This window comes from Eurytemora carolleeae, unplaced genomic scaffold, assembly GCF_000591075.1.
Source record: "Eurytemora carolleeae unplaced genomic scaffold, Eaff_2.0 scaffold15, whole genome shotgun sequence".
NCBI classification, from domain to species: Eukaryota; Metazoa; Arthropoda; class Copepoda; order Calanoida; family Temoridae; genus Eurytemora; species Eurytemora carolleeae.
This window is the reverse complement of record NW_019396069.1, coordinates 459,058-476,323: the sequence shown is the minus strand read 5'-3', so window position 1 is coordinate 476,323 and position 17,266 is coordinate 459,058. Positions and strand designations below refer to the sequence as shown.

Below are 17,266 nucleotides of genomic sequence, written 5' to 3'. Positions count from 1 at the left end.
CACTTTCAGACATGATTTGATTGAGATTTATAAAAACAATTATCTGATCGATCCGGGATAAAAAAAAAACTTAAATTCAAAACCTTTTAATTCCACTTCCTCTCTTTACCAAACGAAATTATTTCCGATATCAATAGACTTAAAACAAGAAATAATATTTTACGTAGGTGTTAAAAATCCTGTTTTAACAGATGCAGAGATATATAAACCAGAGAGCGCCCTATCTAAAAAGTACAAATTTTAGGCGGGAAATACAGATTAGTGCAATATGTTGTGACAAGGTGGAAAAATAATTTTAGCACAAAAATGCGCAATGCAAATTTAAAGTTTAAGTACATATAATTAAGATATGTACATGTGCAGTACACAGATATTTAATTGAGAAGCTTTTGCTATCAACCTAATCATCATTATGCTTTAAAACACAAAATAAATTATCATCGCCAAGATTAAATAGCGAAGACTATTTGTAAATAAATTTCAGGGTCAATACTGACAAGCAGACAAGAAAAACAAATATGGCTGCCAGCATGATGAAAGCAACTGCGTACTTAACAAGTGGGTTAGAGCTAACGTCTATGAGGAGGACACGTTTGGCTGAGCCGACTACATTTTACAGAGTCCAATAATTGCCGCAATAAAAATAATATTGAATATAATTTTAGTTGCAGCATCCCATAATCATAATTATTTGACCCATTTGACCTTATATAGTATGAGGTTTATACCTGTTTTAACTACTCCCGTTTGAACTATTGTTCATTTGAACTATTGTTCATTTGAACTATTGTTCATTTGAACTTTCTTTAACCTTCTCTGTGTCTGTCGACAATTCATTTCTTTTCTGATACAATTCCTCCCTTTGCAGTACTCCAGTTACTTCATTCTAATTGTCTATTCAATTCCTATAATTGTGTTACTCCGCCCCTCCTCTGTTACTTCCTTTCGTATCTCTTACTCCGTCCCTCCTCTGTTGCTTCCTTTCTTCTCTCTTACTCCGTCCCTCCTCTGTTACTTCCTTTCTTCTCTCTTACTCCATCCCATCTCTGTTGCTTCCTTTCTTCTCCCTTACTCCGTCCCTTCTCTGTTGCTTTCTTTCTTCTCTCTTACTCCGTCCCATCTCTGTTGCTTCCTTTCTTCTCTCTTACTCCGTCCCTTCTCTGTTGCTTCCTTTCTTCTCTCTTACTCCGTCCCTTCTCTGTTGCTTCCTTTCTTCTCTCTTACTCTGTCCCTCCTCCGTTACTTCCTTTCTTCTCTCTTACTCCGTCTCTTCTCTATTACTCCCCCCTCCCTTATATGTTAAAGCTATACCTTCTCTGTTGGTCTGCTCTTTTCTTTCTACCTTCTCCATATATTAATTCCTTCCTTTTCTGTTACTTCCCCCTTTCTATACATTACTTACTTCCTCCTTGTCTGTGACTTACTCCATTTCCTGATGTTCCTCCATTCTCCAAAACTTTCTTCCGTCCTTCTCTGTTACTAGATACTAGACCTTTTCTGTCAATGCATTTCCTTTTTTTAAGCTTATGCCACTTACAATTCTGTCCTTCTCTGTTACTCGACCTTCCTTTTCTGTTTCTCGACCGTCCTTCTATTTTTTGAACTTCATTCTCTGTTACACGACCTTCCTTCTCTGTTACACGGCCTTCCTTTCTGTTACTCGACCTTCCTTCTCTGTTACACGACCTTCCTTTCTGTTACTCGACCTTCCTTCTAGCTGTTACTCGACCGTCCTTCTCTATTACTCAAACTTACTTCTTTGTTACTCGAACTTACTTCTTTATTACTCGAACTTACTTATCTGTTACTCGACCGTCCTTCTCTGTTACTCAAACAAACTTCTCTGTTACTTGAACTTCCTTCTCTATTACTCGAACTTACTTCTCTGTTACTCGACCTCCTCCCTGTTACTTGACGTCTTTCTCTGTTATTCGACCTTCCTTCTCTGTTCCTCGACCGTCATTCTCTGTTACTCGAACTTACTTCTCTGTTACTCGACTCAATTACTTTCATCCTTCTCCATTTATTTCTTATCTGTTAAGACTGTTACCTCCATATATATATCTTTAACAATTCTTTCTTTATTTTCTGCCAATTATTTCCTTTCTGTTACTTCATTCTTAATAAATACTTTTCTTCTGTAGCAAAGAATTAACATTCTCTGGTATACTTTGGTCCTTAGATTTTTCCTTTCCCTGTTTTACCTTTCCCCTCCATGATTTTTCCTTTCTACCTTTCTTCCCTCTTTCATCAGAATAATTACACATCTAGGGGCGACTTAAGAAGGGGGGGGGGGCAATACATTTTTATACCTCCCGGCCCCCCCCCCCCCCCCGTATATAATAAGACATATTTTGGTTACTTTAAGTCGTAACTCTTACACAGCCTGGTGTGATGGCGGGGCGGGGGGGGGTGAAGGGGTAAAGATGTGTTATTCCAATTTTTATATAATTTTATAAAATAACTATACTTTATACCATACTATATAATTATATATAAACCCATTTCACTTTACATTTGGTATTAATGTGAGATAAATTTTTACAAAAATTAAATCTCCAGTTTTCATCTTGTGATCTCTTCATTAAATGTCTTGGTAAAAAATCGAAATTCTGAAAATAAAAAAGGAAATAAAAAAGAAAGCTGGGAACTAGAAACAAAGCACTTTTGATGTGTGGATAAAATGTGCGTTTTGTCTAATTGTCTGTTAGATACATTTTTAAGTAAAATATTTCTCTGAAAGAAGTAAAAAGTTTGCAAGTTGTGTTGAAATTTGTAAGTTTATCTATCAGCGGGGAAACAAATAAAACCTTTTCTCCTAAAATCCTATATTGCAGCATGGTTCTCACTTGAATAAAATTATTTAAAACATTTAGTTGCTATATTTTGACAATCATTTTAACATATATAAAGTGATATGATGTTAATCATAAAACATTAATACTTTAAAAATAGCTTTACACTTTCTCTGACTATAAGAATCATGCTTCTGCAGTTAATTTGCTGTTTTTAAAGGAACGGCACAGGATTTTTGAAAGAGAGTACAGAATAATTGCAAAAAATAATCCTGCAATAAAACTTACTTTTGAGATTTCTACTTTTTATTGCAAATTATGAGTTTATATTTCGTGGTTTTGACAAAAAAAATTGGAAAAGTGTTTATGGAATGTTTGCATTACGCTCAATTAACATAACAAAAGCAAAACTGTCCAAATTATTGGATAAAATACAAATAGTTTCATTAAAAGTTCCGGAACCAGTTTCCCTTTTTATGGATTAAATATTTTTAAAAAAAACGATGAATTAATAATTTGAAAAAAGGCTTACTACTTATTTCATATTACATTACATAATTATATTTAATATGTGATGCAGAAAAATTCAATTATAAAAAGATTATAGACTCCAACTAGCTCTCAACTAAAAAATAAAAATAAAAAACAGTGTTAAGTGATAACCATAATATTTTAGATTAGGAATTCGACTTTTAGATTCAATTTATGACTTTGAATAGTCCAAAGAACAGTGTACTTGAGATGTGACTTAACAAGTTACTTAAAATAAAACTATATTGTTATGTAACACCATCAAAAACTGTAAATTATTGAGTTAGTGTCGTTTTCCTATTTCAGAGTTTTCTGGTTCTCACTTTATAGATTAAAACACTGTCTTTGATTTCTCACTTTCTCTGCACATAGAATACATGTATATTTATACCAAATACCAAATAGAATATCAAGTACAATAGGTGGCAACAGAGAAAGGGATCAATTACACACGGCGTAACAAGTGTCCAATATAACAAGGAAAAAGGAAATTTTTTCTCATTAGTTGACATGTTTTCCAAGATTAAATAAAAAGTGTAAAACAGAAACTAAAGAACACATCAAATTGCACAATTGTTTTACTTTAAGATCTAAAATTATCACTATTATTAATAATTTTGTCGGACACAACAACTGAATTGACACTTGTGACGTAAGAATATAACAGCTGTACTGAGAGTGTACAAATTCTACGTAGAATCTGTTTGCCAAATACCAATTATTAGGATAACATTTAAATGTTTGCCTTAATACTTGAAGAACAATAAATAATTGTAGATAAACATTTAGATCTGATCGAATTGGCTTGACAATAAAGATACATCCTCTCTGCTCTGCCCCAAATATCTAAATATGAAGACACAATTCAATTAATTTGTATGATTCGACAAATTAATCAAGGAAACAAGGCAAAGTAAAGCTATCTATGAAGGAGTTGGAAAACAAAACATTGTAAAGTGTTTTTCTGAATCTTTTAGTGACTAGTGAGAAACAAAAACGAGAAAAATCATTTACAACCAATTTCTTGGTTTCTAAATTTAGTACAATATAAAGGAATTGAGTTTTTGCAACAAACGCAATATTTCTCATTCATTTATCATTAGAACCTGATGTTTCAAACCTTTGATATTTCAAACATAGATTAGTTGATCCATCAAAACTAATAGTTTGAAATATCTGAGGTCTACGACATTTGGTCGCAAAGACATAGGAATTAGAAAATCCGAGTTTGTTGCAAAGACTCAAATCCTTTGCTGTATTGCAGACTTTCAGTCCTTTTAAACACTTTCAAAAAATTAATGAGACTCCAACGTCTATAGATTTTACTTTAGATAAAACATATTTTATAAAGGAATTGAGTTCTTGCCAAAAACTACGATTTTCTAATACCTGTATCTTTGCAATCTAATGTCGTTTGACCTTAGATTTCACCTTTGATTAAATCATTAATTCTGTTAGATTAATTAATTAATCTAACTTTGAAATTTCAAAAGTTTGCACCATCTGGTTACACAAATATAGAGATTAAAAAAATGTTAGTTTGTGTCAAAGACTCAATTTCATTTCAAAATTACGTCTCACCGAAAAGCAGAGTATTTTACGCGGAATTACGATGTCGCAACTATTTGCATTTTACACAAAAGAGTGAGGAAAGCAAACTGTATGGTATTTAGTTGCATTAAATGATTTAAAAACAAACTTTTTCTTATCTTATTAAAAAAAGTTTTATTTGAAAAATACAAGATTTCCAAATAAAATATATTTTACTTTAGTTTGATTTAATACCTGACAATTGACGGGGGATTAAGAGCAGCTAAATGAAGACGATCACTTGGCTCTTCTAGAAAAACCCAACAATCGGCATCTTCCTTGTACTTTTCCTAGATACATAGATAAATATAAAGTATAGATATCAACCACTTTTAAAGTAGCATGATCCGAGCCGGTACAACATGTATATGTATTCAGTCGTACCGTACAGTCTGGACTACCCAGTTTAAAGTCGACCCAGCACGTTTTTAGCAATAAATGTAACCAGGCAAGTCATATTGATATAGTTTATATTAATAGATAGATTATATAGATTAATAGATAGATATATAGATAGATATATAGATAGACAGATAGATAGATAGATAGATAGATAGATAGATAGATAGAATTGTAGATAGATATATAGATAGATAGATAAATAGATAGATAGATAGATATTAATAATGTTAATAAAATTAATAATAAAATGATGAATTCACCATGTTTTAAAAATATAAAATTTTTTGTTAGCTAAGGTTAATACTAAAATTCAGTTTTTTTTCTCCTTCTACTGAATCAATTAAAAATATGATATTCATTCATTCATATTTTTTTTTCATCTACAAAGCAAGAGATATTACAAATAAGCAGTTACAATTGGACCCGCCTAACCAGGGCTGAATATAATTGGTTACACATATCATGATATGTTTTTGGATAGGTAAGGAGTTGATTGGAAGGAAGGAGATTGTCAGGTGATCTGTGGCAGGGTGAAATAAGAGGGATTTTTATGTAGAGATAAATTAAAATACAGGGTGTTAACTGTTAAGGATGGTAGATACAGAAACAGAAATAAGCTAATAAAGTTTCAGTTATTTTAGTTTTTTTTCAAAATTTATTCACACGATATACAGCTAGGTCATTCGCATTTAAACCTTACATAATTCCCAAGATAAATATTGATTACTCGTTGTTAAATATTTTTGCAGATTTAGTTTCTTTAAGGTCAATTTCAATTTCATTCCAAAATTTAGGAAACATTGCGGACGGAAAGCTTTCTAAATTTTTGTTTAAACCCCCGTTCTAATTTATATGATTTTGTTCTATTCGGTTCAGCTAAAGAGGGAAGGTTATCCATGCATAAATGTCAGAACACTAAGTTATGTATCATCAAGATTGAGAACTTTCAGTTTTGAAAATAATGGATTTGAATGTGCCTTGAAAGTACTATTATTAACCGCTCTGATTATATTTTATTATATAGATATTTTAGTTTTGTTCTTTTAAATAATGAAAATTTAAATTTTCAGTTTACGTCCTACATTCAGAAACATTACAATTCCATATATTAGAAATCTTTTAAGATTTTATACTTTTAACAAATGCACTTCATTACCAATAAGTTTATACTAAGGTATGCAGTATGTATGTAAAATAAGAGTTATTATAGGTCTATTTAAAAGGAATGAAATGTATAAAGGAGAATATTGTTTCAGAAGGTAAACTAGATACGTAGTCCAACTATCCATATATAAATAAACTACCTGCACTCGCTTAGTATTAAATCAGACATATCTATATACCTATGTATGATATATCATATATGTATATGTCACTATATATATATATAAAGTTGTAACTTCAAATTTCTGTTTGTTTATTTGTTTGGATGTGCGATCATAACTCAGGAATATTTTCGCCGATTTGCCTCACATTTTGATTTGGGAACTCGGGAGACCAATGGGAATGTTCTAAGCTTGGTTTTTCAAGTTGAGTGGGTTCACTTTTACAGGGTAAAATAGATAGAATCGTAATTTACGACCAACCGTGGCAGTAGAAGTAATTATTTCCATTTACTGTTATACTGCCGATATAAAGATTTATCTCATTCTCTTATTGGATAATGCGCTAGATAGAAAGATAGGTGTTACCGCCATGCAATTTCTATTGGTTCAGAATAGACAACAAACACATGGCTGAACCCTGATTGGATCAGGCGCTATGGACTCGGCATACCTGAGTGCGTGGGTAAGCAGCGAGAGAAACTCTGAGTACCCTGGGCAACGCCGGGTTCTCAAGCTAGTTAATATAGAAAAAGTATATTTACTCTTTTTGTTGCATGATATTTTGAGGATATATTCAGGCTTGCGCTTAGCTTCCACCCGTTCCGGTTAAACTCCTGGAGCAATCTAAAAAGCAAATAGATAATCATGAAAATTAATTTTAAAAGTGAAAAAAAATGATTTCTTTGAAAGAAATTATTGGAACATTCTGCCCCTCTCTTCGGAAGAGTAAATTATTATGAGAGAGTATAAGGATAATTCTTTAAATCACTTTTATATATACAAAAATATTTACCGCGTTAAATTGAAGCATATTTAAAGTGATACAAATCATTTGTAAATGTAGGACTCATGCACTAAAAATCCCTTTACTATAAAGGTTTGAAAAAAAGGGTTTGAAAGTTTTGAGTTGCTGACAGATGTTCTACCTTGAAAGATACAGAAGCATTGATCTCTGTTCCTCACCAGTTCCAAATGTTCCACTAAAAGGAGTTCCAACAACCTTGAATAAAACAAAGATTTAATTGCTAGTTTACAGACGCTTCGCGCCGCTTATCATTTCAGAAAATAAAATCTAAAAAAAATCTGGTAATTTGCTAACATTATTGATCAAAACTTGTTTCAAAATTTCTTATTTTAATTTTTATTAAACAAGATGGCTTAGACCTTTGACAATACATGAACTGTTAATTTTCTCCAAGATCAAATATTCCAAAGAAATTGAGTTTTGACCACAAACTCAAATTTTCTAATTCCTATATCTTTGCAAATTAATATTGTAGACCTTAGATATTTCAAAATAGGAATTTTATTAGCTCAAATAATTTAAGTTTTAAATAGCAAAGGTTTACACCCATCGAAGGTTGCAGAGATTTAGGGATTAAAAAATCTAAGTTTATGATAAAAACTCAATTCTTTTGAAATATAAAAGGTTTACACCACCAGGTTGCAGAGATAAAAGGATTAGAAAATCTGAGTTTGTGGCAAGGACTCAATTCCTTAGAAATATAAAAGGTTTACACCACCAGGTTGCAAAGATAAAGGGATTAGAAAATCTGATTTTGTGATAAAAACTCAATTCCTTAGAAATATAAAAGGTTTACACCACCAGGTTGCAGAGATAAAGAAATTAGAAAATCTGTGTTTGTGGCAAGGACTCAATTCTATAGAAATATCAAAGGTTTACCCCACCAGGTTGTAGAGATATAGGGATTAGAAAATCTAAGTTTGTGACTATGGCTCAATTCTTTCGAAATATCAAAGGTTTACACCACCAGGTTGCAGAGATATAGGGATTAGAAAATCTAAGTTTGTGACTATGGCTCAATTCTTTCGAAATATCAAAGGTTTACAACACCAGGTTGCAGAGATATAGGGATTAGAAAATTGAAAGTTGAGTCTAGTGTTTAGATCCTTTAAATATAAAGTAACAATTAACAGAAATATTTTATCCTAATTGAAAATATTTATAATATAAATTATCGTTTTCTTTTTACAGACAATCTTTTCAAGTTCTATTAATAAACCGAGAAATTTATACTTTTAGAATGAATTGATACAAGAAAAAGTTTTTTTTCTCCAAATATATCACAATCTTTTACCTTCCATTCGATATTTTCAGTCACATCTTTCTCTTTTTGTAGAAAATTGGCATCTTTGAGTTGTGTTCTAAATAAAAATTTGATAGCTTTTATACAGTGAGACCCATTAAACTGTGGAATAGGAAGACGACTGTGAGACTCTTAAGTTATGATTAAAATTAGTCCAATGATGATGAAACACAGTAATTGTACATGTTTATACACGGATTAGTTTCTTTTACTTAGGAAGTTGATTTTCAAGCTTTGTAAAACTAATTGATTTAAACAACATCCGAAACACATAAGGTAACTTAAATGTCGTCTTCCCAATCTACAGTTATATGGTTCTCATTGTTTGTAACTATCAAAATAATAAAATAATGTATATTAAACCCCTTACATGAAAAAAAAATCAGAAAATGTAAATCTTTGCAAATGTCTGATTCAGAATATTGAGTATTTTTTACATTTTTTAATTAATTACATCAATAAAAATTTGGAGAACGAAAATATTCTGGAGCAAAGGTTACCTAATTGATTCAGCAATTGCTTCATGATTAGATGTTTTAGCTCCCGGTCCACTGCAGAATCTGCAATAAAGTAATATAAACCTCAAGTATGTCTGTCTATCCCAGCTTTTTTTAATTTTGAAGCTATAAAAACTTTTAATGATTTTTTCTCTGAAGAATATTGTTATAAAAAATTTTTTTAACTGAGGCGGTGATCTAAACTTTTAAAATAACATGGATTTTTACATTAAACAAACATTGTTTCTGAAAAAAAAACTAAAATTGTTACATTTTTTTTGGGTAATTTTGATTTCTTATTTCGACCTTTGCAAAATCTATTTTTAAGGACCATGATTCGTTATTTTGTCCCAATCCAAAATATGATAAAAAAATAAAAAAAAAGTTAAAAATAAATTTTACCTAATCTTATCAACACCATGAAAGCTAACCGACACCCAGTCTACGAGCTATAATATATATATATAAAACATATTAATGACGATTTTAGAGATTGTTAACATTGTATTTTGTAATTTATCGATAAACTAGAATTTATTCCAAAAAAGAATGGCGCCATGACTAACTCAGGAAATATAAACTCGACGTCAATGCGGCGCGTCCTAACCTGGAATAATATCATTCCGAATTTTGTCTTTTTCGGAGTTTATATTTTTAGAAGTTTTTCTTTCCAAGATTTGTCTTTTTTTCCGGAGAATGCCGTTTTTTCGTAGATTGTTTTTTTTCCAAAGATTGTCTTTTTTTTGCAAAGATTGTCTTTTATTTGGAGACTGTATTTTTTCCGGAGATTGTCTATTATCATGGATTGTTTTTTTCCCGGAGATGGCCTTTTTTCCGGAGATTGTCTTATTCTGGATATGGTCTTTTTACGGAGATTGTCTTTTTTTCGTAGATTGTCTTTTAACGGAGATGGCCTTATTTCCGGAGATTATCTTTTTTCCGAAGGTGGTTTTTTTTCCCGGAATTTGTGATTGCGGCATAAACCTGTTTAACTGCTTTAGGATGCTGATGTTCAATATGAGTATTTAGTTTCTGTCTAAACACGATAATTGATTTATCTTCTATCACTGAGGAGATATTTAGGCTCATCAGCACATCCCAACCTCACCAGACAAAACTTCAAATATTATAAAAACACAATTTCGGAATTGTAAATAAAAAACCTATTTTCCTATGCAAAGTCTTTTAATGCAATCAAGTATAATTTTTCTAAAAAAAAATGTAAAAAGAGGATAATTGTCTTCTTAGAATTTAAAAGATTAAATGTTCTAAATGTGTCCACTCTGTGTGCAGTTATTTTATCTCCTCTAATGAACTTTTTAAAGATTTCTCAATGGCAAATTACGTTTTTAAAAAGTTTTAATACAAAAAAATTTTATTTACTAAAATGTTGCTTGAAGGTAAAATTACATCATCTTGGTTTCCCTGATTATTTTCAGATTATACTTAGGCTTTTTAAGGGCTAAAAATATTTAAAGAAAATTGATTCATGATAAAATTCAAGTTTTCCTGTGAATTTTAGTCCTGCTACTAAGCTTGATACAAGTCTCTTAGCATGGAACCCATCCTCTCCTGATATTATAATTGACTAGAATATTATATATCAGGTGGGAACAAAGATAAGAGAGTACAGAGATCTATTAAAGGCTAGAATATCCGATATTTTCTACAGCAGCGCGTTCCATTGTGTACAACTGGGGTACACAACCGCGATTAGAAGACATCTATCTTGAAGAATCCTTTGGATGATAATTGCAAAATAAGTTTTATGTTTAATTTAAAATTTTTAAAAAATTGTAAAACTTAACCCCTAAATGGATATTATATGCAATAAATGTCTGTTAGATGGCAGTCAAAAACATTTTGCGGGAATATAGCATTTCGTACCGGTACGACTATATGCCTTCTTAGCCTAGCCCGTGAAAACTGATCAGAAGTCTGTATATATATCTAGTCTGTGGGGGGGGGGGACTTTTGGGCTGAGTATCCTTTATCTTGAACACTTGATCTCGATATCCAATTTGGACACTTTTAAAGTGGAGGATTAATAATTGATTCTTTCATTTTCGTTGTCCCTGCTATAGGTACGATCATTACAGCCACGGGATATCGAAGAGGAATTATATAAGACGGAGATCAATGCTTGATCCTGATATTTACAGTACAGAAGTTTTGACTTCTGGGCTTTTAGCGCGATTCGTTTGCCAATTTGATTTTTTCAGTTTTTATTTTTTACTGTGAATTTGAAAAAAAGCATTAAAGATTTAAAGCTTTAAATTGAATTTTCCACAAAGGAGGAGGTACCTTGCCCAGAATTTATATTTTTTATAAATCATGGTGACAGTGACATTTAAATTTTCATTGTGAGACAAAATATTCAATAATGGTGATAAATTAAGCTTGCCGTGTAATTAGTGCTATTTTATATTTTCTTTTTTTCATACTGTAATATTTAATGTCCTCTAGGCCTTAAACGGGTTTGATTCAAATGACGTAAATAGTAATTTCTTTAAAATCACATTGCCACCTATTGTACTTGAAAATCTATTTGAGTTTTATTAATGATAATTCTTAATAATAATTTACGAGCATTCACAAGATTATAACATTATCAGTAATACCATCGACTATTGTATTCAAAGACTTCCGGGTACACGCTAAGTCTCATTCTTTGTGGGACACCCTGTATGAAATTTAATGATATACAATGACAATGCAAAAACTGTGGAATAGGAAGACGACGTTAAATTTATGTTTATTTGATGTTGTTACAAAGCAGATAGTTAAAGCAGTAGCATTATAGAAATCATATTTGTTTAGTAAAATGGGTCTGTTTGCCTCGCACAGTTGCTGTGTCTCATGTTTATTGGATTATTGAAAATTGATTCTTAAAGTCGTCTTCCTATTCCAGAGTTTTCTGGTTATCACTGTAGGTACAGTACCATCACACCACCAAGGTGAGCTGCCTAGTTTATACTCCTGGCTTGAATGATAATCCCGAACTTGTTGTATACCGTAGGGCCAGGACTTTCAAATCAAAACAATTGATAATTCAATGGAAAGGAATTGAATTTTGCCACAAACTCTGCTTTTCTAAACCCAATATCTTTGGATTCCAATGTCGTAGATCATAGATATTTCAAACTATAAATTCTGTTAGATAAAATAATATAAGTTTAAAATATCAAAGATTTATAACATTGGGTTCCAAAGATATAGGGATAATAAATTCAGAGTTTGTGGCAAAGACTCAATTATTTTCCGACAAATCATTCCTAAGTATTTCTAATTTCAAAATGAGTCCTAGTATATGTATAATTGTAAGCAAATTTTCATTTAATCATTTAAAGTTTTTTTTACTAATTTCTTTGGGCAGTCAGGCATACTTTTTATTGATTATTGATCAAATATAACTTAAGATGAATGATCAACTGTATTATATTACTAATGGTATTAATCAAATATGAACAGATGATTGATCAATTGTGAAAAGGGCGTACAAATCAACATAAAAAATAAGTGTATAATTGCAAAAGAATATTGATTACTTTTGCAAGTTGATTGATCAATTGCCGATAAAGATGCAGATCAAATGGTTCTTGTAAAAAAAGGATATATGCTTAATCAAAAAATGAATTAATTGTAGATTTCCTGTTGGATCAAACCAGGCAAAAGATGGAGAACATCAGATGGTGCTTCGATCACTCTCAATCGATCATATTTGTTTAAACTCAAACAAAACATGTTCTCTGGTGTCGCCAAACTAGAAAAAAGATATTATATTACACATTCACCATCCCCCCCCCCATTTATAAAAATTCGCCCTCCATATCCCGGGAGGGGGGAGGGGGGGAAATTAATTCTAAAAAATATAGACTCCAAGTGTTATGTTGAATAATACTCGACCATGATATGGCTCCGAATATAATCTGACGTCATGACAGATCCAGATATTTTACCTGAAAGACGATTCATCACAGAGGAAGAAGACGGAGTCAGTTGACCGGTTAAAGTTGACCTTGGCAGTGAAGTGAATGCTGTGGGATTGGAAAAGCTTTAAAACACTGAGAATAAGTTTCCTGAAAATATTTATTTAAATTAGATTGGACTGTATAAGTTTAATTATAACTAGAGTACCATTAATAGTTCACAACGGTAACCTATTGTTCTTATAACACAGCTTTGACCTTTTAGACATCTTTTGTATATTTGCTGTATAAGCAAATAGTTAACTTATCAAGTAAAATGGGTTACACTTGTTGTGTTTCATTCATTGGACTAACTTGAGCCTAGCATACCTCGTGATCCTATTACACATCTTTATGGGCCTCACTGTATGTTCTATGCTGATGAAATTCAAATGTATCTGTATGGTATAAGCTCACATAGAATTACAAATTAGACAAATTTTTGAGCCAACTTCTTTAAAACTTTAAGGATCAACATAATCTGTTCTTAAGAATTCCATTTTCTGATTAAAAACCATTTCGTTTTTTTTTAATTTACTTGCCTGATTTTTATGCTATATTCTCCAGAAACTCCGGACCAAGGACTCCCAACCAGCTTCAGCTGCAGGGTACACCCATTCTTTGTCTGGGGAATTAAAGAGACTGTAATCGTAATTTCATGTGACCACCCTTCATGCACAATGCAAATGCCCGAATCACAACCTTTATCTGATCAATAATGTGGAAGATATCACGGTGGTTTTTAGTTTGAAAACTTAAAATCTATAAAGGGATTGAGTTATTGCCACAAGCTCTAATTTTATAATCCTTAGATCTTTGCAACCTAATGTCATAGACCTTTGGTGGCAAAGGCTCAATTCCTTTCTATATTCAATTTCCTGTAGTAGATATAATCAATTGTCACTTTTGTAGAGAAAACACAATTTAAAAAAAAGTTTAAAAAATTTAAAACATTTATATTTAGATACTTGAAAATTAAACAATAATGCTTTTATGGTACCGTTGTAAATCGGCCATTACCGTCTTTGCATGGAGGGTCACTTAACATTACGCTTACTGTACCTTCAATGTTTGGTTTTGATTTAATACCTTTTCATATGTTTTAGAGTCTTGAATTCCCCAGATAGTTTCCACCAGCTGGGATACTTTTCCAACCAGTACTCCAGGTAGGTTTAGGAACAGCAGCTTATCCCAACCTGAGGTTGTCATGCATAGCAGAGGTCGTAAAGACGGTTCAGCTGCTAGCTGGCCAACCATCTTCCTGCGGTAGTACACATTTGTGACCCTCTCATATTTTTTTTCCTTACGCCATTGGACTTACGACATTAGTTGCTATTTGCTATAGGGATTATAAAATCAGAGTTTGTGGCAAAGACTCAATTCTTTTATACATATCAGTTCCATAGTAGAAATTTAAAACTTTTTTGTTCTACTCAACAGCTCCTCAATATGAGGAGTTAGGATTGAAAACAAAAAAGATTTCATTCTAAAGTACGTTGAAATTACTTTAGATTGAAGTTTATTACGTTTATTAAACATGAACTAATCAAAAGATAAACAAACCAAATATTTATGATAATAAATATTCAATTACAATTTTACAAATTAAAATGACTAAAATAAATTACCTGAAGAATATTGTAGAACCTGATCTACGTTGAGCCAAGCTTGAGGTTGATATAATCCTCCAACCATGATCTATTAATACGGAGAGTAGGTCGCACCATGCCATTTTCATCTCTAAATTATCATAATTAAGATCAGAGGACGTACTTATCTATAACTCTCCCATTTTGTCTCCAGAGTCTATATGTGATTTCTAATTATACTAACTATATCTTTTCAAATGCAACCTGATTGTATAAACCTTTGATATTTTAAACTTATTATTTGATCAGAATTCAAAGTTTCAAATATCTAAGGACTACGACATTGGGTTGCAAAGATATGGGGATTAGTAATCAAAGTTTGTGGCAATGACTGACTTTCTTTCTCGTTGTCCATGGAGGTCGGAAGTATTCTTAAAATGAACCCGATTTTAACAAGAGAAATATCAAAATTGCAATCGAAGATAGTAATGCTTGCGAAATAAAGGTTGAAACTTTTTCATTGTTACGAAGTTACGAGTAATTTCTTCCAAACGCACTAACTCGTTTGCTGCAGCCTTTGTAATTTTACGTTACAAAGTTGATTTCTAAATATATTTAAATAACGAAAGTTGTGCAGATATTTTTTTAATTTGTATTTTTTTAGATAACAATTTTAGTATTCAATTCATTTCAGATTAATCTCAAATAAGGAAAAATGCGCAAATTGCAAAAATTCAATCAAAATTCTGAATATTAAAGTTTTGAGCATCGTTACCTAGAATTGTATGATCACTGTCTCCGATGGTCGAGGTTGAAAACGGGCTTCCTGCAACCTTTAATTGAAATAGATCTATCAAATGAATCTCGATTGTAGGCTTCAAAACAACTAAAAATTTGATCAAATAAAAAGATATATGTAACATGATTACTGTCATGTTGATATTTTTATATCACTTAGTTAAATTTTCATATTTCCGCTTGCTGCATAGGCAGAGGTCAAATGATCGCTAAGATTTTTAAATGATAACTTTAATGTTTTCATTACTAACATTCATCACTAACATCTTCTTGTAAAGTTGTACTGTTCTATGTTTAGATGATCACTTACCTTGATCATATATACATCTTGTTGTACTGGTCTATGATCCAAGACTTTGTGGTTTTTATCAAGGGATCTAACAACCAATGATGAAACTATATTATCATAAGGAACAATATGCATCTTATCAGGATCCTGGATAAAAATAAAATTAAAGAAACTGTTATTAAGTAAACTTTAGTAAACCTTGGTTTTAGAGTGCCATAAACGATATATGCTTCTAATCACCGAATTAACTAACCTTAATTTCTCTGATATTTGTTTAACAATTTGAATTTCAGACGGAGGATAAGTACTTAATAATTAATAAAAATAAGTATACTCTATAGACCGCATAATCCGAAAAACTTAGAGTGATACAAAATCAGTAAAAGAACTGAGTTCTAGCCACAAATCCTAAATTTCTAATCTCAATATCTTTGCAACCTGATGTCTTGGACCTGTGATTTTTCCAACTATGAAATATCTTAAATGAAATATTCTAAGTTTGAAATATGAAAAGTTTACACCATCAGTTGTTGCAAAGAAATAGGGATAGATAAATTTGAGTTTGTGTCAAAAACTCTGTTTCTTTCTTCTTTGTTTATTTTAAGAATTCACGAACTATACAAATAATTGATTTTTCAGACAAAAATCTATGATTTTATTTTGACAAAGATTACCGATCAGATCAGAAGTTTTTTCTGCTTTATAGTTTAAATTGTTCAAAATAAAAGGATACAAAGTGATGATGAAAACGGGGAACAGTCTCTTTAATTACCTTTAAAATGATTGAAAAGTACATGATTGGCCCTGGACTAGTAAACGAACCATCATTGTTTTTGCTGACTTCAGAACCCATTCTTATCCTGAAAACACGTAATAACTCACCGGTGACTTGCGCATTTCTTACCAGAGAAACAATGAATAATATTGTGAGAATTTATCAGTCTTAAATTAGGAAAACGTGGAAATCTTCCAGAATGCTGATTAGATATTGGTTTGAAGGGTACCGTTGTGAATGTGGACTACCTCTTTTTAAATAAAAGGTACCTTGATTTTCAACAACAATCCCTTTAAAGAATTTTGATCCATAAAGTTGATCGAAGAAAGCCTAAATTTACAGTTTAATGTGAAAAAAGCCAAGGTTAAACGAAAATAAAGTGCTGCATATAAGTAAACATGAGTTAATTGCTAAAACTTTGTTTGGATCGATATTTCATGTCTAAGCAAAGAGAAAAGATTATACATTAGAATTTACTAGAAAAAAGTGTAAAACGGCCATTTTGTTCTATTGTTTCCATACTGCAGGTGTACTTCACATATTTGTGCTATACAACCTTTTGGGCCCTGGAACATCATTTTATAGAAAATCTAAAATTA

General features: G+C 31.4%; 1 protein-coding gene across 1 annotated transcript; it reads right to left on the bottom strand.

The window, feature by feature from the left end:
• Positions 1–3,450: 3,450 nt before the first annotated feature.
• Positions 3,451–16,748, bottom strand: LOC111711902 (uncharacterized). The gene is made up of 18 exons (XM_023486388.1): positions 16,665–16,748; positions 15,914–16,039; positions 15,581–15,638; positions 14,845–14,956; positions 14,306–14,477; positions 13,759–13,841; positions 13,208–13,327; positions 12,900–13,011; positions 12,191–12,275; positions 10,758–10,820; positions 10,233–10,351; positions 9,651–9,697; positions 9,252–9,311; positions 8,743–8,809; positions 7,570–7,643; positions 7,186–7,267; positions 5,112–5,206; positions 3,451–4,172 (listed from the first exon to the last, which is right to left on the bottom strand). Exons 1-18 carry the CDS (start codon positions 16,743–16,745, stop codon positions 4,112–4,114), a joined length of 1,617 nt encoding a protein of 538 aa, XP_023342156.1. The 5' UTR covers positions 16,746–16,748; the 3' UTR covers positions 3,451–4,111.
• Between the last annotated feature and the right edge of the window lie 518 nt (positions 16,749–17,266).

Bases quoted from the DNA above. Each gene is read 5' to 3' on its own strand.
- LOC111711902 (XM_023486388.1), bottom strand. From the start codon at position 16,745: ATGGGTTCTGAAGTCAGCAAAAACAATGATGGTTCGTTTACTAGTCCA. The intron at 13,842-14,305 runs GTATTAAATCAA...TTAATTCCCCAG, and splicing joins ACTCTAAAACATATGAAAAG to ACAAAGAATGGGTGTACCCT. The intron at 12,276-12,899 runs GAAATCTACAAT...TTGATTTGAAAG, and splicing joins TGCCTGGTTTGATCCAACAG to TCCTGGCCCTACGGTATACA.